The sequence below is a fragment of the Panthera pardus genome, unplaced genomic scaffold (genome assembly GCF_024362965.1).
Source record: "Panthera pardus isolate Hobbes unplaced genomic scaffold, ASM2436296v1 HiC_scaffold_13, whole genome shotgun sequence".
NCBI lineage: Eukaryota > Metazoa > Chordata > Mammalia > Carnivora > Felidae > Panthera > Panthera pardus.
Window position 1 is genome coordinate 26,551,266 of NW_026526688.1, and position 27,845 is coordinate 26,579,110.

Below are 27,845 nucleotides of genomic sequence, written 5' to 3' on the forward strand. Positions count from 1 at the left end.
TGTGTTTGTGTGGGGAGAGAGAGAGAGAAAGAGAAGGGAGGTGGGAGGCAGGGAAGAAGGGGAGGGAGGGAGGGAGGAAAGGAGAAATATTTTTCCCCCTTACTATCTCTACCACTTATTTTGAAATGGTTTCAGGCTTACAGAAAATTTGCAAAAGTAGTATAAAAATTCCAGTATGCTCTTCACCCAGAATCGCCAAATGTTAACATTTTATTATATCTGTCTTCTGTGTCCACCCCCCTTTTGTGTTGCATTTTTCTGAACCATCAGATGGAAAATTGCAAACTGATGTCCCCTGTCCTCTCAATACTTATGCCATATTTCCTAAAAACAAGACCAGTCTTATACATACCCACACAGTCTTAACAAAATCAGAAAATTAACAGTGATGCTCTCATTTAATCTACAGAATTCACCATTGAATTTCACTTATTGCCTCCTTATTGCTCTTTTAGCAGAAGGGGGAAAAATACAGTCCAGTCCAACATGACTAATAGAATTTAGTCTCTCTGGGGTCTAATCTGGACAATTCTTCAGCCTTTCTTGCCGGCTCTTCAAGATTTTCTTGCTGGACATTTTTGAGGAGTACAGGCCAGTTAGCTCGTAAGAGAGTTTGGAGTTTATCGATGTTTCTTCATAATTAGATCCACACTTCAGCAGGAATGCCACAGAAGTGAGACAGTGTTTGTTCTCAGGACATCAGATCGGAGGCACGTGTGCAGGGTTAACATATTACTGGAGATGTCAAGTTTGATATGCCAGTTAAGGATGGGGTCTGCCAACATGTTACTGTAAAGGGTACTATTTTACCCTTTGTAATTAAAAACTGTCTTGTGGAGAGATGACTTTTAATACCATGTAAATATCCTGCTAACCTTGCATTTCTTTTACTCACTATTTTTACCATCGTGGCTGATTGTTGCCGGAATCGATTATCATTATGGTGTTTATAAATGTTGATAATTCTCTAATTCCGTCACTCTTCACTTATTAATTTACATTCTACTCTAAGGAAATGCTTTTCCTCCTCCTCCTTTATTCACTTATTTATTCAGGATCAGTACTCATGGATTCTCATTTTAATCTTTATTTATTTTGATGCTTATATTGTCTCAGACTTGGTCATTGGGAGCCCCTCAGTCTGGCTGCCATGTCTTCTTGACATGTGCCCAACATCCTTTGAGTATGTCCTCGCTGATGTGCACAGTAAGAAGGTCCAGCCCTAGAATCAGCCAGTTTGCGAAGTATTCTAGGTCCTTTAAGTGGAGAATGACATTTAAAACCCAGATACGGGCACTGAATGTGTTTGTTGCTCCTAAGGTGTCATTGTTGACGGACATCTTGGCAAACAGGAATATGTTTGGGTCCTGAGATTCATGATCATTTCCAAATCTGTATATTTAATAACCGTGTTTATGCTAACACCTCCAAATCCAATACAACTTTACAGGGTACGTTCTAGCCTTCTCCCTTCATGTATTTGTAACTTTATTCCCTGATGGTGAAAAACCTGGATCCCATTATTTGTTCAATCTAAGAGCCTCCATAACATAGTTTCAGAATTGCTAACATATACCACTCTGGGCAGGGGAGGGGGATAGTGGCGGGGACTCCTAACTAGTCAGTAGTTTTTGTCTTTAGCCTGCGGGTATAAAATCAAATCACTGTCTTTAAAAATTACTTAATTGATTTCCTATGCTCCCTTTTTGTAGGGTTGTTATTTATTTTATTTTTTTTTAATGTTTCATTTGTTTATTTTGAGAGAGAGAGAGGGAGAGAGAATGAGTGGGGGAGGATCAGAGAGAGAGAGAGAGAGAGAGAGAGGATCCCAAGCAGGCCCTGTGTTGTCAGCGCGGAGCCAGATGTGGGGCTCAAACTCAGGAACTGTAAGATCATGATCGGAACTGATATCAAGAGACAGACGTTTAATGGACTCAGCCACCCAGGTGCCCTGGGTTATCACTTATTTCAAATAGCATTAGGATTATTTATGTCTGCTCACGTTCTATTTCAACTTTTATCCCGTAGCCAAATTGATCTATTTATCAATGTGCTTATTTATTTCCTCTTTGAGTATGTGAAGAATAAACATGGTTCTAAAAGTCAAAACTATACAAAAAGCTTACTCAAAAGTGTCACCCTCCTCATCCGTTCTACCCTATTTCACCCATCTACCCTGAAAGGTAACCAATCTCATTTATTTCCGGTCTATCCTTCCATTGAATCATAGGATTTTTTAATCTTTTTATTATTTTTAAAATTATTTTTCTTATTTATTTATCTTTGCGCCAATAAACAGATAAAATGAATATTTTCTTATTTCTCCACGTCTTTGTTACACAAAAGGTAGTAAAATATAGATACTCCTTTGCGCACAGCTTTTTCATTTAATAGCATATTCCGAAAATTACTCCGCAATCAGTCCATTGTGAGATCTTCATTCTTTTTTTTCTTTCTTTTTTTTTACAGCTCTATTGTGTGCATATATCATGGTATATTCAACCGCTCTTGTATGCAGGCACTTGGGTTGTTTCCAATATTTTAAACAATGCTGTAGTGCCTAACCTTGTGCATATGTATTTTAATTTTGCTGGAGTTCATCTGGAGGATAAATTCTTTTTAAGCGTATTTTAGTTTATTTTTAAAATTTGTTTTAAGTTTATTTATTTTGAGAAAGAAAGAGAGAGAGTGGGGCAGGGGGGTGGGGCAAGCAGAGAGAGGGAGGGAGAGAGAGAGAGAAACCCAAGCAGGCTGTGAGCTGTCAGCACGGAGCACGACAGGGGGCTGGAACCCACAAACTGTATAAAGTCATGACCTAAGCAGAAACCAAGAGTCTGTGGCTTAACTGACTGAGGCACCCAGGCGCCACTGCAGGATAAATTCTTAGAAATGGAATTGCTGGGTCAAAAGGTAGTTTTAAATAGATAATGTAATTACTAGATATTGCCAGAAACCCCTCCAAGGCATTGTATGGGTTTCCTATTCCCACCTGCAGTGCATGAGCTTGCCTATTTCCCACAGCATCTCGAATTGAGTTTGTTGTCATACTTCTTAATTTTCGCCAATCCAGTAGGTGAGAAATGGCATTTCAGTGAAGTTGTAATTTGAATTTCCCTAATTATGAGTGGAGTTGAATATTTTTCACGTGTTTAGGCTGTTTGGGATTTTTTTAAAATTAATGATCTTTTGCCTTTTTTCCTATCAGGTTTTTGGTCTTCTTTCCCTTAATTTTAAACAGTTCTTAATATATTGGGGGACATTATTCCTTAATCTGTGATAAATGTTGCAAATATTTTCTCCCAGTTTATCGGGTATATTTTGATTTTGTTCATTGTTTTGGGCAAAATATTTTATTTTTATCAAACGATTTTTTTCATATTTTTAAATTTTTTCCTTTGAGTCTTAGAAAACCTTTCCTTATATACATAGTATAATAGATTTCACTCCTGCTTTCTTCTAAATTTTTTATTTAAGGTTTATTTATTTTTGAGAGAGAAAGAGAGAGAGAGAGAGAGAGACAGAGTGCGAGTGGGGAAGGGGCAGAGAGAAAGGGAGACACAGAATCCGAAACAGGCTCCAGGCCCTGAGCTGTTAGCACATAACCCGACGCAGAGTTTGAACCCACGATCAGTAAGGTCATGACCTGAGCCAAAGTCAAAGGCATAACCAACTGAGCCACCCAGGCACCCCTTTCCTTCTTTCTTCTAGTACTTCGTATGATTTGATTTTTTAAAAATTCAGATAATAGATTTTGTGCCCTTTTAAAAAAGCTAACATTATATATGGAGACTTTCTTGTGTTGATAAAAATTATTTGAAAATCTAGATTTAAAATGCTGCACTTTCTTTGAGGGATTGATTATAATTGCTTGATTCATCTTTTATTGTTGGACTGATAGGTAGCTTCTACTTTTTTGATAATCTAAGTAATGCTATAATATGTATACAATATATATATAAAATATATAATAAAAATAATTTTTATCCTTATATATATCCTTATATATAAATCTTTGAACATGTCTATGATTATTTCCTTAGAATGTCTAGAAAAATATAATGGATGATGTTATGTCAGTGGGCAGGTGACTCAATAAATAAATGATGGTAAACCCACCCCATGGAATACTACTCAGCATTTAAAAGGAACAAGTTACAGTCACGCAACAACATGGATAAATCTCACCGTCATTATGTTGAATGAAAAAATAGAGACCAAAAGAAAAAAAAGGACGATGTAATATGTATTATGTAATTTATATAAAATTCTTGAAAATGTAATTAATCTACAGTGACAGCAAGCACAGCAATGGTTCCTTGTGGATGGAAGTGAAAAGTGCACTAGGCTATAAAGAAATAGATTATAACAGGTTATAAAGGGAATAGATATTACATAGAAACATTTGGGGGACATTTTCTCAAATGATAGCTTCATGAGTGTATGTGTATGTCAAACTTATCAAATTATGTCCTTTAAATATGTGCAGTTTATTGTATGTTAATTATACCTCCTTAAAATTGTAAACAAGATATCAGGACAAGTAGACCAGGAGAAAAAAGATAGCAGGTCCTTCAAAGGCCCTTAATACTTACTTAACTGCCAATTCCCTGCCATCTTCTGCTTTACAGAGTAGATGTGTATAACCACCTCTCCATATCATTAACAGCAACTTTGTGCCTTTAAAAATCTTTGTCTTTTACAAATACCAAAACAATCTAAGTTGTTCTAAAGTGCATTGCATTAATAATGCAGTTCAACATTTTCGTATGTATGCCTGTGACTTGTATTTCTTCTTTTATGAATTGTATAGATTCTTGACCATTTTGTTAAATTTTAATTTTTAAGTAGGCACACATGAGCGGGGGAGGGGCAGAGAGAGGGAGAGAGAGAATTTCAAGCTGACAGTGCAAAGCCCAACATGGGGCTCGATCTCACAAACCGTGAGGTTATGACCTGAACCGAAATCAAGAGTCAGACGTTCAACTGACTGAGCCACCCAGATGCCCCAACATTTCTTTTCATAATATGCCATATCTTCATTCATGTATGTTGCAAATATTTCTTTAAATTTGTCTTTTACTTTCTTATTTTGTCTAAGATATTTTTAGATGGAAAGAGTCTTTAAAAGATGCATGTAATCAAATGTGGTGATTTCCTTCATGGCCCTTATTAGAAAATCCAACCATATTCTGAAGTCAATTCACTCTATTTTCCTAAAGTGTTTAATTTCAATTTTTACACTTAATCTCCTCATTTCCCTCTGGAATTTACTCAGGTGTATACTAAGAAAAAAAATATCTAGCTTTTTCCCCCCCTCAGTAGTAGTATAACATATTTCTTAAGATCATTTTGGTGATATTTCTAAAGAATAAATGGCCATTAAAAAAAAAACAGGATTTCTATTCATACTGTCCTAGTTGTCCTATCAGTAAAATAGGTTTAGTAATTTTCACCTCATCATTGTTTTACATATAGAGAACATTAGCTTATGTCTTACTTACAGAGCTGGTCAGTTCTTACATACATGATAAGCATTTTGATTTTTTTTAATGTTTTATTTATTTTTGAGAGAGCACGAGTGGGGAAGGGGCAGAGAGAGAGGGAGACACAGAATCTGAAGCAGGCTTCAGGCTCTGAGCTGTCAGCACAGAGCCTGATGCGGGCCTCAAACCCACAAGCTGTGAGATCATGACCTATAAGCCAAAGTCAGACACTTAACCAACTGAGCCACCCAGGTGCCCCTCTATGAATCTTTTTAACAAGATAGTTGTCCTGGTACACTTAAACTCTGACCCAGCTGAACAAATACAATATTCGTGGGTGGAGAAAATTAAGCTTATGCCATTTCTGTTTGGCTTTTAGTCTGTATATAGCTGAACTTCTATCCAGGGAACAGTGATCTTTTTGACTTTCATCCAGAAAGTGCTTTGTAAGTAGACTACTATTTTAATACTGTAGGAAATCTTTATAACACTTTATGATCACAGGCATGGATAAACTGTTGGCTACATTATGCACTTATAAAGCAGTCACAAAATAGAGACATTGCATCCTTAGCAAGGATTCCACTTAACATGGCCAGCTTTATTAGCATTTCCAGCCTTGTGGATATTGTTGTTTTTTCTTCCCTCCCAGGAAAACATACACAAACATTTGGAAGAGTCTCTGCAGAGCCTCACCATGCTAATGTCACCAGTGAAGCCTTCTTGAAGGGCTTGCATTTTGGTGGTCTGTCTCACCAGGGGTGCAGTCAGTTTCCTTGTGTGTCTACCGGTATGTCTAACTCCATTGGATCTGCTATAACAAAATAGCACAGACTGGAGGCTTAGACGTCCCAGATAAAAGTGCTGGTAGATTCGTTGTCTGATAAAAGCCTTGTTATGCCCAGAATTCGTGATCCCCAAAGACCACCAGGGAGCCGAGTCCGATGCAATAGCAAAGAGCCTTTATTCGAGCTAGCTCGAGCTCAATCCCCTACCTGCACCTACACAGCGGTGAGATACTGGAGAGAGAGAGAGAGCGAGTTTCAAAAGCACAAAGATTTTATAGGGGTCTAGGGGCAGTTGGTGAGGTAATGACTGTGGCCTCACCCGATTGGCTGGGGAAGGGTCGTGGCCTCGGCTGATTGGCTGGGGAAGGGTCGGAGTCCTGTTAAGCAGGTCGCAGGGCATGTTTTGATCAGGAAGTTTGAACAGGTGAGCGGGAGGTTACTCAAGGGGAGGAGGCGTGGTCTGAGGTTTCTGCGATTTTCCCGGAAAGGGGCCATGTCGGGGACATAGTCATTCAAGGTAGAGGACACAGAACAAGATGGAGTCAGCCGGCGTAGGTCCACTCTTTCAGCCTGCTTCCTGGTCCTTAGATGCCCTTCTTGCTGAGTCTTCACAGGGCAGAGGGGCAAGGGAGCTCTCTGAGGACTTTTTTATAAGGGCACAATCCCATACAGGAGGGCCCTACCCTCATAGCCTAATCACCTCTCTAAGACCCCACCACCTAATACTATCACAGAGGGGGTTAGATTTCAACATATGAATTTTGGGGGGACACAAACATTCAATCTGTAGCATGGCCACAAAAACGTTTTAACGCTATGGATTCCTTTTTATTTTAAGGCCAATTGGTAGCCACCTCCAGGGTGGGGGCCCATCCTTTTGGGAGAGGGTGGGACTTCAGATTTCTTTGGTGTGTACAGAAAGTTTTAAGAGGAGGTAGAAGAGAAGTAGAGTTGGGAGAATTCTGTCCCAGAGAGGAGCAGGGAAAGAGTTCATGGCTGTCGCAGGGCCTCAAAGAGGAGGAATGGTGACGGAGGGACCTACCTCTTAAGGCTTCAGGGATTCTGCGGACTGATTGCAAATCCTGCCTTGTGGGCCAATCCTCCCCCCACCTCCTCCCCCACTTTCACACCATTCAGCAGAAACACACCATCTGATGGAGACAACTGGGGGTGGGGGGCAGGCTCCTCTCTCTCTCTCCATCAGTTATAATACAATGGTTCTCCAAAGATGGGGCCCAGGCCAGCAGCACCAGCCTAAGTTGGGATATGCCGACTGAATCAGAAAGCCTTCCGGTGGAGCCTAGCAGTCTAGGTAGAAGAAGCCCTCCAGGTGATTCTGAGCTTACTAAATTTGAAGGACCGGCCTGCTCTTCTGTAATTGTATGTTAACTCATCTCTATTCTCAAGACAGAAAGTGCTTTAGGGGCAGAGACAAATGTTTTTACCAATGCCTTTAAAGTACAGAATAGCAAATATGTTTGTTGAAAGAATGAATAAAGCAAAGGGTCTCCTGCACAGTCTTAACTATTTAATAACTGCTTGGTAAATACTTTTGACAGCATCAGACTCAAGGTGGATCTCTAAAGAAGCACAGCCCATGAATGGCTGAGAAAAATCCCTCCCCTACCGGAGAAATAAAAGACATCTAGCTGTGAAAATAAACATTTCTCTAGAAGCCATCTAGGACTCATTTAAGTAAATGTCCTTTTTTTTTCTAATGGGAAACGGAATGCAGTTTCATTGCCAAACAATTAGAAAATGCAAAGAAAGTATAAAAAAGAAAATACGAATGTATCTCTTACTCCACCTCCTTCTGAGTCTTTTCTATGTACCATTATACTTATCCCCCAATTATAATATTAAAAATAAAAATAAATCTTTTCTTTATACTGGAATGCAACACATGCTCACTCAGAAATATTGGAAAATACAGAACAGCATCACAGAGAAAATCACGTCACCAATAATTCCATCATTCAAAAATGTGAATACCCTGGGGGATCTCCCTCCAGACTCTGTGTGTGTCTTTATGTATGAATTTTAAAACCTGTATATGTTCTATAACCTTCTCCTCTGTGATTAGCACCAGCTTTTCATGTGATTACCTCCTGTGGCATGTAGTGTACAAAGCACATCCAGGATTAGACGACCTTCCGGGAAAGCCCCTGTGCTAGATGTGGCCCAAAGGCCCAAGGCTTGAATCTGCTCTCTGATTTTCCTTAGCACCACTCTGACTTTTTAAAGGATGAGTTAATGTAATGGGCAAAATGCTGGAAGCTTCTTAGAGTCCCAGGCTTTCACCGAATGAGAAGCCTGTTCCAAGAAAAAGTGTGATCACCTGGGCTTTCCTGGACGATGGGGTTGTGTTGGCATCATTCAGCTCTCTTCTGGCGCTTGGGTAATGGTTAGGATTTCAGAACCAAGCAGTCATCCATAAATGCTCATCTTGCTGTGTTTCTTCCTTTTGTCTTCAAGATAATCATTTGAAAATAGGTAGTTGCCCCCACCCACCCATCCTGGAACTCTCCACTAAACCCATCTATATGGGCTGGGACACTTGGGATCCTCACCAACAGAAGTGAGTTCTGTGGCTTTGATCTTCTCATTTTCAGTGTATCTGTGGGGGGAAAAGTGTGGTGGTGATGAATGGGGAGACAAGGCAATCTCAGATAAGGGTGGTGGTCATCTAAGGGACACTCACTGATGTTTTGTAATACTGTAATTTCAACGCAAAGGTATTGTGGGTAACTTGCAAAGCAAAGTGTAAAAGAGGAAAGACAATCACCTGTCCTCCCAAATCTCATGTAATCCCTCTTGGCATTTTGTCTTTCAGCTTTTTGTCTGTGCATTTATCTTCATGAGCATTGAAAAACTATTTTCTGTAAAACTTGCAACCTCATTTTTTTTCACTGAAAATTATAGCAAAAATTTTTGTATGTTATAAAACATTCAGAACATATTTTTAATGCCATTTCCCATCATATACTCTCCTGAATCCTTTCCCCATGGTTACTTTAAAATTTTCAAGTTTATTTTAAAGTTTGTTTATTTTGAGGAGCGAGAGAGCTCATGTGAGTGGAGGAGGGGCAGAGGCAGAGGGAGAGAGAGACTCTCAAGCAGCCTCCACACTGTCAGCATGGAGCCCAACTCTGGGCTTGATCCCATGAACCATGAGATCATGACTGAGCTGAAACCAAGAATCGGATGCTTAACTGATTGAGCCAGTGAGATGCCCCTTAAATTGTCATTAAAAAAAAAATCACCTGGTGCTCATCACACAAGTGTACCCCTTAATCCCCATCACCTATTCCATCAATCCTTCTACCCACCTCCCCTCTGGTAACCACCATTTTGTTCTCTGTAGTTAAGAGTCTGTTTCTTGATTTGTCTTTCTTTTTTCCCCTTTGCTCATTTGTTTGTTTCTTAAATTCCACATATGAGTGAAATCATATGGTATTTGTCTTTCTCTGACTTACCTTATTTCACTTACCATTATTATATTCTTGAGCTCCATCCATGTCTTTGCAAATGACAAGATTTCATTCTTTTTGATGGCTGAATAATATTCCTGTGTGTGTGTGTGTGTGTGTGTGTGTGTGTGTGTGTGTGTGTGTATGGGTGGTGTGTATAAAACATCTACTTTATCTGTTCATCAGTCAATGGAGACTTGGGCTGCTTCCATAATTTGGCTGTTGTAAATAATGCTGCTTTAAACATAGGGGTACATGTTACCCTTTGAATTAGTGTTTTTGTTTCTTTGGGTGAATATCCAGTAGTCTGATTGCTGGATCATGGTGCAGTTCTATTTTTTTCTTTTTGAGGAACTTCCACACTGTTTTTCACAGTGGCTACACCAGTTTGCATTTTTACCAACAGTGCAAGAGGGTTCCTGTTTCTCTATATCCTTGCCAACGCTTGTTGTTTCTTGTGTCACTGATGTTAGCCATTCTGACAGGTGTGAAGGATATCTCATTGTCGTTTTGATTTGCATTTCCCTGTTGAGCATCTTTTCATGTGTCTGTTGCCCATATGCATGTCTTATTTGGAGAAATGTCTGTTCATGTCTTCTTCCCATTTTTAATTGGGTTACTTGTTTTTTGGGTGTTGAGTTTTATAAGTTCTTTATATATTTGGATACTAACTCTTCTTCCATTCCATAGATTACCTTTCAGTTTTGTTTCCTTTGCTGTACAGATACTTTTTATTTTGATGTAGTCTCAATAGTTTATATTTGCTTTTGTTACCCTTGCCTCAGGGGACCCATCTAGAAAAAAGTTGCTATGGTCAATGTCAGAGAAGTTACTGATGGTACTCTCTTCTAGAATTTTTATGGTTTCATGTCTCACATTTAGGTCTTTAATCCATGTTGAATTTATTTTTGTATATGGCATAAGAAAGTGGTCCAGTTTCATTCTTTTGCATGTTGCCGTTCAGTTTTCCTAACATGTTTTGTTGAAGAGATTATCTTTTTCCCATTACATATTCTTTCCTGCTTTGTCAAAGATTAATTGGCCATATAATCGTGGGTTTATTTATGGATTTTCTATTCTGTTCTATTGGTCTATGTGTCTATTTTTGTGACAGTACCATACTGTTTTGAGCACTACAGCTTTGTAATATAACTTGAAGTCTGAAATTGTGATACCTTCGGCTTTGTTTTTCGTTTTCAAAATTGCTTTGGCTATTCAGGGTCTTTCGTGGTTCATCTACATTTTTGGACTGTTTGTTTTAGCTTTATGGAAAATGCTGTTGGTATTTTGAAAGGAATTGCATTAAATCTGTAAACTGCTTTGGGTAGTACAGACATTTTAACAACATTTGTTCTTCCAACCCATGAACGTAGAATGTCTTCCCATTTTTTGTGTCTTACTCAATTTCTCTCATCAGTGCTTCCTAGTTTTCAGAGTACATCTTTCACCTCTTTGGTTCAGTGTATTCCTAGGTTTCTTATTATTCTGGGTGCAGTTGTAAATGGGATTGTTTTTGTAATTTCCTTTTCTGCTGCTTCATTATTGGTGTAATGAAATACAACAGAAGTCTGTCAATTGATTTTGTATGCTTCAACCTTACTGAATTCGCTTACCAGTTCTAGCAGTTTTTGGGTGGAGTCTTTCAGGCTTTCCTATATAGAGCATTATGTCACCTGAAAACCATGAAAATTTTACTTCTTCTTTACTGATTTGGATGACTGTTGCTTTAAATTTTTGCTAAACATTCTTATATATGTAGCTTTGTCCATATTTCTGTGAAGTTGGGATAGATTCCTGAGAGTGGGATGAAATTTAGACATCGGTGGCTTTGATAGCTATTCCTCATTGTTTTCCAGAATGGTCCAACTTCCACTGTCATGGCCTCAGTGTATGAGCACAAAAGAGGCAAACACGAAAGGTGCACTGTGTGGGAATGTTCACAGCACCAGGTGGCACAAGATGTCAAATCTAAGGTGGATTTACTGACATGGTCCCTCTTAGCGTCTTCATTTTACAATCCTAACAATGCAACACAAGTCTGTTTTATTTTTATTTGTTTGTTTTTTAATGTTTCTTTTTGAGAGAGAGAAAGAGCACGAGTGGAGGAAGGGCAAAGAGAGAGAGGGAGGCACAGAATCTGAAGCAGGATCCAGGTTCTGAGCTGTCAGCACAGAGCCCGATGTGGGGCCTGAACCCTCAAGCTGTGAGATCATGACCTGAGCCAAAGTCAGATGCTTAACTGACTAAGCCACACAGGCACTCCTGTTTTATTTTTTTTTAAGTTTGTTTATTAATTTTGAGAGAGAGAGTCAGAGAGAGAGGGAGGGAGGGGCAAAGAGAGAAGGAGAGAGAGAATCCCAAGCAGGCTCTGTTTCGCATTGTCAGCACAGAGCCTCATGTGGGGCTTGATCTCACGACCCTAAGATCATGACCTGAGCCATAATCAAGATTCAGAAGCATAACCAACTGAGCTACCCAGGCACCCTGACACAAGTCTGTTTTAGATTTCATCTGGGGAGTTTGGCCTCAGAAATGCCTCACATTATAGCCTGGTCAATCCCTTTTCAAAAACATGGGTTTCAAGAACAACATGCTAGAGGCGTCCCTGGGTCTAAACATTTCTAGTGCAGCTAGATGTACTGTTTTTCTTTAACTGTGTTGAATTTTTACAAGAGATCACCCTTGCACAGAAAATGTATCACTCATCCAACCTCTCCACTTAAGAACTTGAACATTTAGTTCTTTTCACTTGAATTTAAAAATAACACTATGATAAATTCCTCAGAGGCCAGTGACCACATGAATTGGTTCAGTAACTGTTAGACCCTGCTGCTGAGGAGACAGAAGTCCTAGAGGCTGGTTCTTTAATATCATGCATGGGTAAGAGGAAACGTGTCACAGCCCAGCCAAATCCCACTGTAGGACAGACGCAGACTTAGTCACAAGGAGAACCAGGTCAGGACATGTGTGTAGTTCAGTATAATTAGAACAATGACCCAAATGTTGGTGAGTCAAGGTCATCATGTGGGACAATAGTGTAATGACCTGGTATAGATATAACTCAAACTGTGAAAGGGACCTAAGCAATTATTGAGTATACCGATGAGCAATCTCATGAAGTCAGAGATGTGGCCAAGATCCCATGGCTAGTTAGTGGCTCTCTGGGTCTTTAACTAGGTCTTCTGATTGCAAGCTAAGTGCACTTTCTGGCCCTACATTGGCTGCATCTCTGGCCCATGTCCATTGTGTCTTGGCAATGTCAGAGGGGCCTGGCAGAACGGATTGAGAGAGGAGCCCGGACTCGTGAGAAGACATCCCTTATTATTTGTGTTGCTGCCACCTGCAAATAGTTAGTGAAATTTTCTGGTGCAGCCCGGAAGCTGACAGTCATCCACTTATCTTCATCTGTGTCTCTCAGGATGAAATAAAATGCACTTAAGAATTCATTCCTCTAGCCCCTTATTTATAGCAAGCCCCCTATGCATGAAGGAATAGCTCCAACTCGAGATTCTTTTCCGATGAGATACAAACCAATCTGCAGGGAGACATGTAGTCAGAGGACTGTAATTTCCTGACCTCAACATCATTAAACCTCAGCAAGGCCACCACATTAGCTCGTTTTCGTGTAATTGTATAAACACGGGTTTGCCAGTTCAAAGCACTTGGGAATATTTCACCATGCCTTCTTCAGAGCTAGGCGATAGTGACCACGTGCCAAAGCTTAAAAAAAAAAATAACAAGCTTGTCTGAGCTAGTGATGATTTGGATTTGTAGGAAGGCAGCTGGACAAGTCTTCAGATACATGCCACCATTTTGTGACCATATGCTTGGATGTAGAAGCTGGGAATGAGGGAAAAGGGTGAATGCCCTCCTCACCTTCTCCCTCCTTAGTTCCTCGTAGGTTGAATTTGATTCAGTTGAACTAATATGCATTGAAGGGATCTCGTGTGGAAGGTTCAGTCATAGGCCCTAGGGGAGGAGGACTCTGGCCTATTTCCTGACCTCAAGGAGTTCAAGTTCCTGAAGATGAGATGGGCATGTAAACAACTTTAACTCCAGGCAGAATGGCAGGAGTGCCATGATGGCTACAGAAGCGCTAGCTACGTAGTACCAGAAAGAAGGAAATGAATTTTGCTTGAGAGCTGCCAGAAGGCTACAAGCAAAGGGTAGCATTTAGCAGGTGAAGGGAATTCTGTGACAAGAATCCACTCTGAACACGGGTAGTCCAAGCACATGGCCAGGGGAGTGCAAGTGCAGGGCATGGGGTTGGGGGTAAGGAATTCAGTGTGAGTCGTGAACGTTACTGTGACCACAAGAAAAACAGGTCTCTGCAGAGGCCCAGTCTGCCTCAAGTAGTGCTGAATCTCCAGCGTGCCAAACGGCACTTAGTGTGTAATGAGTGGCTGGTAACGGAAAGAGGTCTTGCTCCAGCCGGGTGTTTTTGGTGCACACGCAGAGATCCGTTCAAGTTACCTCTAGCAATGGGTGGTTCATTTTGATAACATAGTTGGACTGGAACGACGGAGGCAACTCTAGGGACCAGGGACTGTCTGCAGACTCATTCACAGCAGGTGTGGTCTCTGGAATGCTTTCCTGCATTGGTCAGCTCTCCTCTCTTCCAGCCAGCTTCTTCTGCTTCAGCCAAGTCTCTGCTCCATCTTTACTGCAGTATGGAAGTGGTCACAATCGCCACTCTGATCCCTCTTTCCATGTCACGACCTTCCCCCTGCTCCTGTTGTTGGTTGGCTTGGTCCCTGCGTGTCTAATGCTAGGAGCAGGAAACGTGCTGGCCCGGACGATTTTTGCATACATGGCCACCAGATGCCCATGCCTACCTACTTCAACCAGCCATGCTGGACTGGCAGAGGGCTAGCACGAGCTGTGGGCAAAGTGTCTCCCTTAGAATTGGGTGTGGTTGCTCTGATAGTCTTAAGCACACCTGTGGCAGAAATAGAGCTGAGTTAGGTTTATGCCAATTGACCATGGAATCAACTGTATTCAGTAGGCGCAATGTTGTGGAAGGCTTTTATCAGGGCATAGCCTGCTGGCTCCCTACCTTTTCACATCCTCAGACTCTACCCTGATGCTGGCCAGCAGTCTAACAACTCTTTGCCCTAAAATATTTTCCTTTATTTCACTTGAAAACCTCATCACTCCATTCTCAATTTGGCTCCATCACTCCCTTTGTTCTCTAAATCGTTCTCATGGAATCCTTGGCCCTCAGCAGATTGCCCCCTATGAGTGGGCCTCATCTAATCAGTTGAAGGTCAGAGGAGAACAAAAGATTCACCCTTCCCTGAGTAAGAGAGAATTCTCCTGCCAGATGGCCTTCACGCGGAGACATCAGTTCTACAGATTTTGGACTTGGCAGCCTCCAGAATCGTGGGAGCCTATTTCGTATCGTTAATCCCTTTCCAATACATGTTACTGGCTCTGTTCCCCTGGATACCCTGACTGCTACAATGGGCCCTAAGAGAAACCCATCACCCTATTAGTAGTCATTCCCTATTCTCCTCCGTCCAGCCCCAAGCAACCACAATATACACCTGTACTGGATATTTCATATAAATGGAATCATACAATGTGTGATCTCCTAGGATTGGCTTTTTAACATTCCTCCAAGTGATAGCATGCATTGGCACTTCATTTCCTTGTATTGCCAAATAGTGTTTCAATTCTGTGGATAAACCACATTTTAGTCATCCATTCATCAGTAGATGTCTATTTGGATTGTTTCTACTTTTTGGCTCTGATGAATTGTTCTGCCATAAACATTTGTTGACAAGTTTCTGGATGGAGGTGTGCTTTTATTTCTCTTTGGTATAAACTTGGAGCACGGGAGTGGAATTGCCCAGTCATAGGTAACTGTATGTTTGAAATTCTGAAACACTGCCAAACCATTTGCCTAAGTGTCTGCACCATTTTACCAGCAACGTAGAGAGTTCCAATTTCTCCACATCCTTGTCAACACTTATTACTTTCTTTTTTTGTAGCCATCACAGTGGGAGCAAAGTGGTATCTCACCCAGGTTTGGCTTTGCATTTCCCTCAGAGCTGATGACTTTGAGTATCTTATGTGCTTATTGACCACTTGTATATATTCTTTGGAGAAAGGTCCATTCAAATCCTCTGCCCATTTTAAAATTGGGTTATCGTTTTCCTTTGTCTTTAAAAGAATTTTTTTTTTAAACATCTATTTATTGTTGAGAGAGAGTACAAGCAGGGAAGGGGCAGAGAGAGAGGGAGACACAGAATCGGAAGCAGGCCCCAGGCTCTGAGCTGTCAGCACAGAGCCCCACGCGGGTGTCGAACTCACAAACCATGAGATTGTGACCGGAGCTGAAGTCGGACACTTAACTGACTGAGCCGCCCAGGCACACCTGCTTTACATAATATTTTTAAAGAAGCTGAGGGTAGAAAGAAGAGGAAGTATATACCATAACATTTGTTATAATAACTTTCTTATTTACCTTTTGGTAAATTTCATTCCTTTCTTCCTTTCGATTTCAATTACCATGTGATGTCAATTCCTTACTCCATTGCAGTTTAGTTCCACTTGCTTCCTTTGTGCTTATATTGTTGAATATATTACATTCGTGTACATTCTCTTATATACGTATTGTTTTGTCCGATTGTTTTAAATCAGTTAAGAGAAGAAAGAAGGCATACGCAATCACACAGTTTTTACCATCACCTACGTAGTTTCCTTTACTGGGGCTCTTTGATATCCCTGCTCAGATTTCCTCCCTAGTTTTTATCTTTTAGCCCAGCAACATAGGGGCTGCCCCTGGTTCTGCATAAGTCCCTTGCTGGTCAAAAGTTGTGCTTTAGCCCCCTCCAGCCATTAGATGTCCACCCTGTACTTTTGGACGCGTGTGCGTAGCTTGTAGGTTGCTATCACACTTTAGGGAATTTACATTTTGGGCTCCACGTTCAGCCAGGGACTAGTAGCAAGGAGGTCCTCTCCGATCACTCCTGAGAGAGCTCAGTCTTGGACTTGCACAGTCTTCTCGGTTCCCAGGAATAAGTGTGGTTTTAGTTGCAAGCCTGCCTTTGTAGGAGTAGCCCCTTAGCCAGAGTAGCTCATTGAGTTTGCTCAGAGGTTATGTTGGAGCCCCTTGAGCCAGTGAGGCTTCTGCCCTGTGGTGATGGGGCTGTGAGTGCCTGGAGGATGCTTTGGAGTCTGCCCCATGTTCTGATCTGATGACTCCTGAGTGGGTGCAGCCTAGAGCACCCCCAGAACTGACTGTGATCCCAGGAGTTCTCTTCTTGGCTCTTTCCCTGGTTCCATTAGCTGCTCTGTTTCCCTTGGATCCTGGAGCTACTGGCCTCCAAGATATCCCCTGGTTGTCCCAACATCCTGACACATGCCTTTCCCCGGGCCCTGTTCCAAATAAAGTCGGTCTTCTTGGGCAGAGCTGTGGGGGCCTTCATCCTTATGGCCTGCCTTTACTCTGGACAAACCCCTGCGACTCTGCACTGAGGGTGGGATCCACTTTTTCTGACCATGACACCCCTGCTCTTCAAGCCGGCACTGAGGGAGGAGGAAGCAGTCTTCCTCGCTTGCCTTTCCTGGGGGTGAGGAGAGGCAGGGACCACTGAGGCCTCAGGATCCTTTTCTGCCCTGCCTGCGGTAGAGCTTCACCTGCAAACAGGAGATGGCCCTCGTCCTCCCGGTCCCTCTTGCCTGGAACAGAGCTTCTGGAACAGAGGGCTGAGGAGGATGAGAAATGCAGGAAGTCTGCCTCTCCCAAGGAGAAACCGCAGCCCCCAGTGGGGAGTTGAGGGGAGAGAGAATCTCCATCTTCTGGGCCACATCTGCCCAAAGTAGAGGGCCTAGGGTACCACTTCTGGAACCTGGAGCTGTGGGGGCGGGGGGTGTGGTCAGGAAGGTCATGGCTTAAAGGTCACAGACCCTGGCTGATTTTGTATTTAGTAGATTTTCTTGAATGGATATTTCTCCATTTGCTGTATGTCCTTAGGATGATTTCTGGGGATTTTAAATGACTGTGTTTTTTTGTTTGTTTTTGTTTGTTTTGTTTTGTTTTTTAAACAATTCTCCCTATTTTGTTTTGCTGGGGAGAATTTACGCTGAGCTCCTTACCCTGTCATTCTGGAAGTCTTGCTCATCCACCATCCTGGCATACTCTCTGGAGTAGGAAAGAAAAGAGTGAACGGATCACTGGTTTGCCAGGCATTAATTACCCGTATCCCTCAACACAACTGGGCCTGTGGCCTGTACCCAACTTAATTTCATGCCATGATTTGGTTCCTCAAGTACTGACTATAATATAAATCCAAGGGATGTGTTCTGTTCTACGGATCCCAGATCGGTTATGGAGATTCTGCTTTTGTTTCTGATGAGTGAAAACGGGATTCCTTTTTCGGTCTGGCTTCAGTAAAATATCCAGAGAGAAGAAATGTTAAATCTATAAGGGTCTTCTGCAAAAACTAATTCAAGTTTTCACACATCTAACCAACTTTCTCATTCAAATTTCAGTTGTGTTCCTATGAAAACTCTAGCTGCACTGAAACATTCCAGATGCAGCAAAACTTACTTTCAACTTCCAATTGAAGAAATACCAGTTTTCTAGCAAAACGCTACGCTGCCTCCTACGAACATAAAAGGCAGCAAAGAAGCAACCACACCTGCGCCCGATAGCACTGGCACCACACGCCCCATACCCTGGAGAACCCGGTCCCCGAGGGCATCTGCAGACGACTCGGGAAGGGCCTCCTTCCACACTCACACGCGGAGAAACGCTGCATGGAGGTCCATTCCCCTCTGGGCCACTCACAGATTGCAGTGGCATCCAAGAGCTTCTCAGAGGCCTGCGGCAAAAACTGTGCTGCTTTATTTAATGCGGCATTTCTCACACTTACTAAAAGCTCAGGACTCCTTTATAGAGGAGCACGAGTTAGCATCTCCGGAGATACAACAGTTTCATGGAGCCGTTTGAGAAAACTCTCAATTAATCTCAGAGTCGGAATGGAATCATTTCATTCAAAGATATTTCTCGTATATGCACATGAAAAAGGCACTGCTTCCCTTGAGCTGAAATATTCAAATAGGGTTTCTGCTGCCAGGTGAATTTTCTTACGCCTTCTAACCCAGATAACTTCCAAGCCTCCTCTGCTCAATAAAACCTCTTCCAGCAACTCTGTGTCCCCTCCCTACTCGGTGCAAGAGAGTCAAGTTCTAGGAGGTGAGGCCCTTCCTTGTTGCCAGGACCACTGGGCGCCAGAGGCGTGGACAAGGGAAACCCTGGGCTTTTGAATTCAACGCTTGAGCAGCCGCACTGTGTAGTCAAAGCAAACCTGGAATCGACTTCAAAAAGCTCACAAACAGCCTTGAGAGGTTATGAGCTGGGCGATAAATCATGTGCAGTGGCTGTCACCACTGGCACCTGCTGATCGGTGACCTGCTCAGCAAGTTTAAAGAACTCTGAGTTTCTTGGTTAAAAAAAAATAATCTAAAACTAGGCTCCGAATGAGGACTTCTGCTCCTTGTATGCTCTTCAACAGGAGAGGGAGCACTAGGGAGGACTCCACGGGCCTGGACACATTGCAGGGGCAGGCCTATCTGCAGGGAGCACACGGCCTGCTTCGCTATCCTTTAGAAAATTCTGGGGGTGCCTGGGTGGCTCGGTTAAGCATCCGACCTTGGCACAGGTCATGACCTTGCAGTCAGTGGGTTCGAGCCCCACGTCAGGCTCTGTACGGACAGCTCGGAGCCTGGAGCCTTCTTCGGATTCTGTGTCTCCCTGTCTCTCTGCCCCTTCCCTGCTCGTGCTCTGTTTCTCTCTCTCTCTCTCTCAAAACAAATCAACATTAAAAAAAGAAAATTCTGATGGCCACAGCATGGTTTCAGCTGTTCCGCAGAGGCACTTGGAGGCTGGGGCCCCTAGAGGCGTCACCTGCTTTCTCAGGAAGCACCGGGTCAAGGGGCCTTTCTGCCCTGGGCCTCAGGGAGGGTTTTCCTGCTCCCGGTCCCTCCCGGAGGGTGTTGCTTTTGCGAGTAGCACCCACATTCTTTTTTCCCCTTATCAACTTTTTTTTTTTTTTTTTCCATAGGGGGAATAGAGCTTCGGACCCAGTACCTGCAGGTCCTGTGAGTACAGACCCCTCTTGGCGCCCGGGCCAATATTTACAAGGTGGTGGCAAAGACTTCTGCTAAGAACCCTTGAGAAAAAAAAGCTCAGGGAAAGGGGATTTGCCAACCGTGTCACAGACTCAGAAGTTTAAGAGTATCGCAGATCACTGAAAAAGGGTCTGACTGAAGTGAGAGCTGATATTCAAGAATTGAATCTCTAGTCTGAAGAGAGGCAGGGTTTTAACCAGGGACCCTTCAGTCTTCCTTGTGGGGACTCCACCCCCACCCCCCCCCCCCCACAGGGCTGGCATCATCCATCTCCCACAGCTCAGAAGTGACCTACGAACTAAAACTACGAATCGTATTTCTATAATTGAAAGTAAAGAAATCAAAAACAAAAATAACTAAACTCCGGAAATATAATTGCTTAACCATTTCTTTGTATTTTTATTGAACTTTCTTGAATTTTTTTTTTTTTTTTAATTTCTGCCCAGTCACGACAATTAAGTGGGAAACCACAATGACAATTTACAAACTGTGGCATGAAAAAGAACACACACCCCATCAGGAGTTATACCAAACCCTTTCCTTTTTATTCATTCAAAAGAGTCCAACGCACAAATGTCAAATATGAGCACTGTCATTTTTTTTCTTGGAAGGGGGAAAAACATTTATTCTGGCAGCACTTTTACAATTCCAGGAAGCGGTTTTGATACCATTGGTTGCAAGAATAGAAACCATAACAGACTTGAAGGGCGTTTGTTTGCCAGGCGAGGGACTACTTGGTCTGGAAAGACTCCCCCTTGTGCTTTGTGAACTGCCCGTCCACCTCGGCTGGCCGAGCCTTCCCAGGTATGGAAAGAGAAAACGGAATTTCCTGCACAGACACTGAAAATTCCAGTAGAGCAGAGTGTTTTCTGTATCTCCAACCCTCCCCCCCCACCCTGAAGCAAGTTCTCAAGCTTTTCTGGAGCTTCTTTTGGTCACATGACCCTCAATCATGACGACCTTTTTGCCGAAACACATGTGACACCAAGATTCCTTCTTACACTGCTTCTCTAGGGTTCAGGTGACAGCACAAAACATCACTTGTCAAAAAATAGCAGATATTAAGAATGTGGGCATTTATGTTCATAATTATAATAAACACCTTGCAGGGTATGTCACCCAAAGGAGCATTTTTTTTTTTTTTTTCACTTAATATGGTCCCCTGGGGAGTTAGCCCGAAGTCACATCCTTAAGTGTCCTTGCAAAAAAAGACTGGTCAAAGCCAGTTAATTTGACAGTTTGGGAACTGTCTCGTGCCAATTACAAAACTCCTATGCCCAACAATTCAATGGTCCATAAAGCAATTAAATGTTACCATTCAGTTTACACACACGCACGCACGCACACAGAGAACTGTGACCAAAGGATTAAGCAGGTAATCTCGTGACTGTGTTCTAAAAGAAAACGAAATCTCAAGATTGAGGTGTCGTATTCAAGTATCAAAAAATGCAGAAATAGTCTGATCCCATTTGATTTTATGATCATGACAAATCATACTTGTTTCACTGAGGTTCTGGAGTTAGTGAAGTCAACTCCTGGGGCACAAAATCTACAAAACTCAACTTAAGATTTTTCACAATGCAGCTGCTTTGCTTGTTTCTTTTAAAAAATATGTTGAGACTTTGTATAGTGGCATTCCAAGAGTCAATACTTTATAAAAGAAGGAAAAGAATAATACCAGCTGACTCACTTTTCATGCCTTACACTGGTGAGAAAACAGTTTGTCTTACACATTCTTCCATCAACACACAGAGGAGGCAGCTGTAAACAGAGTCCTTTATACTCTTCAAGGAACGTGTTACTATTGCAGCAGATACTGTTTGGCCCCAATTAGGAGTAGACGAGAGCAATTTGCTTTGCTTTTCACGTTTTACTTGGTGGAGATTTTAAAACAATGGTTTTACTAGTTCTTGGCAGCAGACCATCCAATCAGAGGCTCTGTATTTATAAATAACCAATGCGGGACTATGCTCTCCAGTTAGGGAGCTCACTATCTCAAGGTCTGACCACCAGATGTGAAGGGCTTTCAAAGTGCTCTGCTAAATTTCACAGACTCTGTTCGAGAGAGAGAGAGAGAGAGAGAGAGAGAGAGAGAAGTACTCATTAGCAAAGCTCTTTGCACCATTCACAACTGACTCCTGATTATCTTAAGCTATTGAAAGACTCAGATTTTCCATGGACTCCTTGACCCCTCTGTCCCCCTCCCCTGAAGAATCCTACCACCAGGCTTCCACGACCCCTCTGTCCTCTGCCCCTGAAGAATCCATTAGCACATCATCTAGTGACAACGTAATGTCAACAGGAAGCTGGGAGCAAGGAACATTCTGCCCAGCACCACTGGAAATGTGGGCAAAGAAAAACAAGAATCCCCCCAGCCTGCCCAAGGAACAGGCTTGCAGGCAGGGACCTTTATTTAAAAGAAGGGGAGGAGACACTGCCTGAAATACGGGTAAGGTTCTTGCTGATTATCACAACCTCTGCGAACCAGCACTAATCCATGGGCAGACAGATGCGTTTTTTAAAATCTCAGAAGGACTAAAGATTAAAGAATGAACAGAAAGGCCTTTTGCTAAAATAAGAAACCAGCCCCATCTTGGCACAGTCCTCATGCAGAATATTGCACCCAGTGTTAACTAACCCTAGAAGCTTCGAACTGTATAAATTTAAATGTATTTGCATATTATAAAAATAAAGATAAACATATACATATTTTACACTAGTTACGGAACAGCAATGAACGGTCAGTCGATCCTTCTTTCACATTTAACAGAACTGAAATCTGAGTGCTCAAAACACGGCCACCTGTACTGCAACTATGGCTTATATGTGCACAGAAAACAAAATCCCTGAGAAGCCATTCGACTTTTTTTTTTTTCTTTTCTTCAAGTAGCGCTCTCCTTGGAGGATCACAGTTCTGAGGTTCAGGTTGTAAAACATTTGCTCCATGTTCTTCCCCCCCCCACCCCCGTCCTCCCCCGCCCCTCCCCCACCTCATCTACAGGCCAGGTGCGCTCCCTCCTCTGCAAGCACCCTGGACAGTTATTACTCAAGTTCACGGAACGCGCGTGGGAGTATGGAGGGTTTGCCGGGTACGAAATGATGGTCCAGGTGAGTTCTGATGCTCTCTTTTCTCCACGGAAATTCCATAGCCATAGAAGTCATTGGTTTCTGTGCTTTTCACCAACGTTCTTCCTATACGGGTAGAGCAGAAGAAAGCACACACATGACAAAAGGTGACAGAGAAGGATATTCTCAATTCTAAGAACAGGAAGCAAAACTAGGAATCGGGGTTTTTTTTTTTTTGCACCAATTTTAATTTTTACTTCTAGAATTCCTTATAAAAATGTGTCAGGCAACTAAGGATCCTACAAAGAAAAGCATCTTTTCACTAGAAGGCTGGTCGAACACTTCTGGTTGTGACATTAAGTTTAGGCATAATGAGGAACTATACGAATTAGTAATAAGCACCTAAGCCATTGTAATTTCACAGCTGAATGAGATTTATAATCAAGAACCCCAAACACTAACCACAGCACTGAGTCCTTTCAGGAAACACACACACACACACACACATACACACAAGTGCTCGCGCGTGCGAGCTAAACAGCCCTCTAGGAATAGGAATATATACTGAAAAGTGAGAACTTTTACGATGTCTCACTGGCCTTAAAAGGCATGATTTCACTTGCAATGTTACATACAGGCAAGGCTGTCAAACTAAAAGCTGGAGTTGGATGAATATAAAATAAACTCCTGTATTGCCACCTAATTAAACAGAGTGGCATTCAATTCAGACAAAATGATTAGAGAGAAAGAGGTCAAAGGTCCTCATCCCTTATGTCACCTTTCCTATAATGACATGCAGCCCCTCCATCCCCCCCCATCTCTCAATGGTGCTTGATTTCACAGAAACTTTGTAAAATATTAGTAACATTACCAAAAAAACACACCTTCCATTTACTAACAACTTACTACACATCAGGAATCACACCCACTCACCGCAGTGCATTACTGGATTAATCCTCAACTCATAACACGCCTATGGGGTAAGCTCCATCCTACTCTACATTCACCAAGAAGGAAATGAAGGTTCCCAGAAGTTAAATAACTTCTGGAGGGAACACACCAGGGTGCGAGAGAGCCAGCCTTTAGCAAGGGTTATTTGACTCCACAGCGTGCTTGACAGCTAAAAGCCAGGTTGGGATGTTCGGAGCCCTGGGGATAGCTTCATGTTTCTATGGCACTCAGCCACGAAGACTTTTTGAAGGCCTATTAATATATAGCAAACTTCCCAGTAGAGAAAGTTTTGACAACTGCCTCAAATTCGAGTAATAAGAAAATAAATCTAACGTAAAGAGGATGGCAGTGTGAAAACTCCCATCTCCACCACGCAGTTAACTTTGGTGGTTCGAGTTCTGGGTTTGTGAGAGGGATGCAAATGTTTTCCTCACGGAACCCAACAAGCCTTCGGAAATGCAGACAGTTGTGTCTGGCTGTCTGTTCCCCTGAGCCACACGTAAGACAGAAGCACAAGGATGTCGAAGCAAGGGCACCCAGAGCCTATAATCACCAGGAAGCCACTTGAGGCTTTTAAACACAGAAGTGGCCAGGGTCCGACGTTCAAAGATAATATTGGTTCGTAGGGGAAAAAAAAGACATTAGAGGGACGGAGGCCAGTTGAGACTCAGTCACAGGTATCTTGGCAGGGACAGGTGCATCTAGAGGAAAGGAAGGGCCAAAGAGACGGTTGTGTGGCCAAATTTACTCGTGTCAAGATACACTGATAAGACGGGAGAACAGGTCTCGGGAAGGCTGTGTGTCTGCAGCCGCAGCCCCTGGCTCGGTGGACGGGAGCGAAGCAAGGCCACTCCCCCAGGCGGGAAGCAGACCGACGAGGAGCGTTGAGGGGCAAGACAGTAACTCACACCAGTGAAGCCTAGAGCCCACGGGACACCCAAGGGAGCTGCCGTGGGGCGCTGGGGGAAAGGACAGCGTGGGGGCTCAGACCCAGAATCCTCTCGGGGTTCTGCACCTGCTCTTGCTGGAACACAGCACACACAGTCCAGGTATTTAGAAGCTCAGGCTGAAACTGAGGCTCTACCATGTTGTATTAATTAATCAGGTCTTTTATTTTCTGTACTGGGATTCTTCGACATCCAGGCCCTCGCTGCCCCTGGAGGCCCCCCCTTCCCCCGCACTAGCAGGTTCCTAGAGACCCTAAACAACACCGACGTGAGCGCGCTTCTCGGTACCCACTCGGTACCCACCCGCTATCCGGAGCCCGCAACCCGCAGCCACCGCCTTTATCAGGCTCCGACACTGGGGGCCACCCTCTATCTGCCCCCCTCACTCCAGGGCCACGTGCCAGGCAACCAGGGACCCTCCCTGTGCCCGAGGCCCGCCCGAGCCACTCAGGCCCGTGGAGCCCAGCCAGCACCCGCCCTCAGCAAACTCACTCGCGCTCTTGGGCACAGTCCCCTCTCTGTGCCTCGTTTCCGCCCCACCCCCACCCCCCATGGCACAGCATACACCCTCCTCTAGGGCCCTGTGAGTCCTAAGCTGTCTTTTTCAGTGGCAGTCACTCCCTGATCTGTTGGCCTTACCGTATGTGCAAGGCTCTGTTACGATACTACATGCTAAGACCAATGCATAAGTAAGAGCTTGTGTGAAAACAGCACTGAACTGGGAGCCACGGTGTGGGTTTCAGGCCGAGGCGCGTCACTGGTGACTGTGACTGTCGGCACGTGGCCTGGTCTGGAGTCCAGAGACCCCTGGCCTATGTGACTTACAGGGCGGTGCGGGGCCAGTGAGCCAGTGCGTTGGGGGGTTTTGTTCATCTGGCACTGCAGGCGTTTGTGATTATAATATGAAAGAAATGATACCACTCATCCATCCCCACTTTCCCCCTGAGGATGGGGCCAGGACACTCCAGGTGGCCTTGTAAACGGATCTTCCGGGGTTACTTGGCAACGCAGGCCAGCCCCCCTGCCACCACCTGTCCAGCACAAACGTGCACCCTCCCTGGGCAGGCACCTCAGTTAATAAACTAAATGTTGGGGCGCCTGGGTGGCTCAGTCGGTTGAGCACCCCACTTCGGCTCAGGTCATGATCTCACCGTTCGTGGGTTCGGGCCCCGCGTTGGGCTCTGGGCTGACAGCTCGGAGCCTGGAGCCTGCTTCGGATTCTGTGTCTCCCTCGCTCTCTGCCCCTCCCCCACTTGCACTTTCTCTCTCTCAAAAATAAACATTAAAATTTTTTTTAAATAAGTAAATGTTGCTAGGCAAGTCGGTGAGCACATTTTATTCTAGTATCTATATCTGCCTTTGAAGTTTTTTTATGATTACCTTGATATGCCACCCATGGTGCACACCATTAATATTCCTAGTGGAAAAAGCAGCAACCGAGTTTATTGAGCGCTGTTTGCTCTGTGGAAGGAATAATGCTACCTGGCCTCCCCAGCAATGGCCTCTCTAAATGCTCACGACAACCCCACAAGACAACCGCTTCTGGGATCCGCTTCTGACAGAGCTCTACAGCCACGGCACCAACAAATGGCAAAGATTCACACTCGGGCAGTGTAACTCCAGCACCCAAACTGCCTTGAGAAAATAAAGGCAAACACTACTTTTAAGAAGCTATTTGCTGTGTCGATCCGCTCGAGCTTTTCGTGATGTTACATTCGTGCATATTACATTTTTTTAAACGACTTTTTTTGGGGCGCCTGGGTGGCTGAGGCGGCTGAGCATCCAACTCTTGATTTCGGTTCAGGTGATGATCCCAGGGTCATGGGATCGAGCCCCGCATCAGGCTCCCCAAGAGCCTGGAACCTCCTTAGGATTCTCTCTCTCTCTCCCTCTGCCCCTACCCCGCTTGCGCATGCATGCTCTTTCTCTGTCTCTAAAAACAAAAATAATAAAGGTAATCTTAAAAATAAAATGCCTTCTTTCTTCCAGCAAGGAACTGAGATTACTAACATACGCAATATCATAATAAGTTAGGCCAAAGAATCAAGCAGTTTCCTGATTCTTAATTCTCAGTGTTGTCTTGATTCTGAATAAGCAAAAGATTTGTAACCTTAAAATGCCCTGCTCTATATATGAAGAGGTCTCTTCATCCCAAAGCCCACCCCACCCCCGTTTCCCCCTAAACTCTCAAGTCCTTAGGAAGTCCCTAATTCAAGAAACCCTCTCTGCTTCCCGGAGACTTACCCTTAAAACTTGGTGCTCCTAAAGTCACAGATTGGGTACAGTAAAAATGATGACATAAGGGAAAGAAGCACTATCTTTTCCACTTAATTTTCCAAGAAAGTATGGAGATACCTAAGCAGAGAGGGAACAAATTCTAGTATCAGTGTGGCTGATGGGGCACTGAATAATCAAGAGACACTATTCCCCCTCGCCCGTGAAAGGACCGAGGCAATGAGCGGTCTCACTCCTTAGAAAAAACAAAGCAAATCAACACAAATCAGCGTGATACACCCCACAGGCCACCTCCACATTCCGCTTCCTTTCCTTCTGAAATACCATCCCATCCCCACCCTCCGTGTTTCACAATCCTGTGGTCACTGAAAAATCCCCCATCGTTCTAAAGCCAAGTTTGTGCTGCTCCGTTGCTCTTGTAAAAAGAAATTATTGGGTCCATACTAACGAACCTGAGTGTAATTAAACCTACTTTGCCCGTTTATCTGATGAGATAAAGGTGACAGTGTCTTCATGCTACTTTTTATAAAGGGCTATTTCAATTGGTCTTAAATATCCCTGTGTGGTAACAATGTAACTGCCAAATTCTCATGCGGAGCAATCACTGTATCTTTGGGACTACTTACAAACGTATATATACAATAACCCAAGTGTAAGAGGTAGTTCTGAGATGCAGTGTCTCGGCCCTTTTACCATTAGTCGCACTTTCTGGAAAAGGAGAAAGCTTAGCTTGACAACTTTCAAACTGGCCCATATTTTCCAATT

The 27,845-nt window shown here is 43.3% G+C and overlaps 1 protein-coding gene and 1 long non-coding RNA gene across 5 annotated transcripts in view; one reads left to right on the top strand and one right to left on the bottom strand.

Annotated features, from left to right (window-relative positions):
• LOC128776499 (uncharacterized) overlaps positions 1-19,543 on the top strand; it is a 38,058-nt gene extending 18,515 nt beyond the window's left edge. The window contains exon 2 of the long non-coding RNA XR_008421569.1: positions 18,241-19,543. This is a non-coding gene — a long non-coding RNA (uncharacterized LOC128776499). The remainder of the gene's footprint in view (positions 1-18,240) is intronic.
• A 710-nt stretch (positions 19,544-20,253) lies between these two features.
• The window catches only part of MFHAS1 (multifunctional ROCO family signaling regulator 1), a 100,238-nt gene continuing 92,646 nt past the window's right edge, over positions 20,254-27,845 (bottom strand). For 2 of the 4 annotated variants that reach the window (XM_019466794.2, XM_019466797.2), the window contains one exon: positions 20,254-23,073. In XM_019466794.2, coding sequence (XP_019322339.1) covers positions 23,040-23,073 — 34 coding nt within the window. In that variant the 3' untranslated portion in view covers positions 20,254-23,039. Of the gene's footprint in view, positions 23,074-27,088; positions 27,201-27,845 lie in introns of those variants that run through there. The other 2 variants (XM_019466795.2, XM_019466796.2) reach the window with 2 other exon arrangements.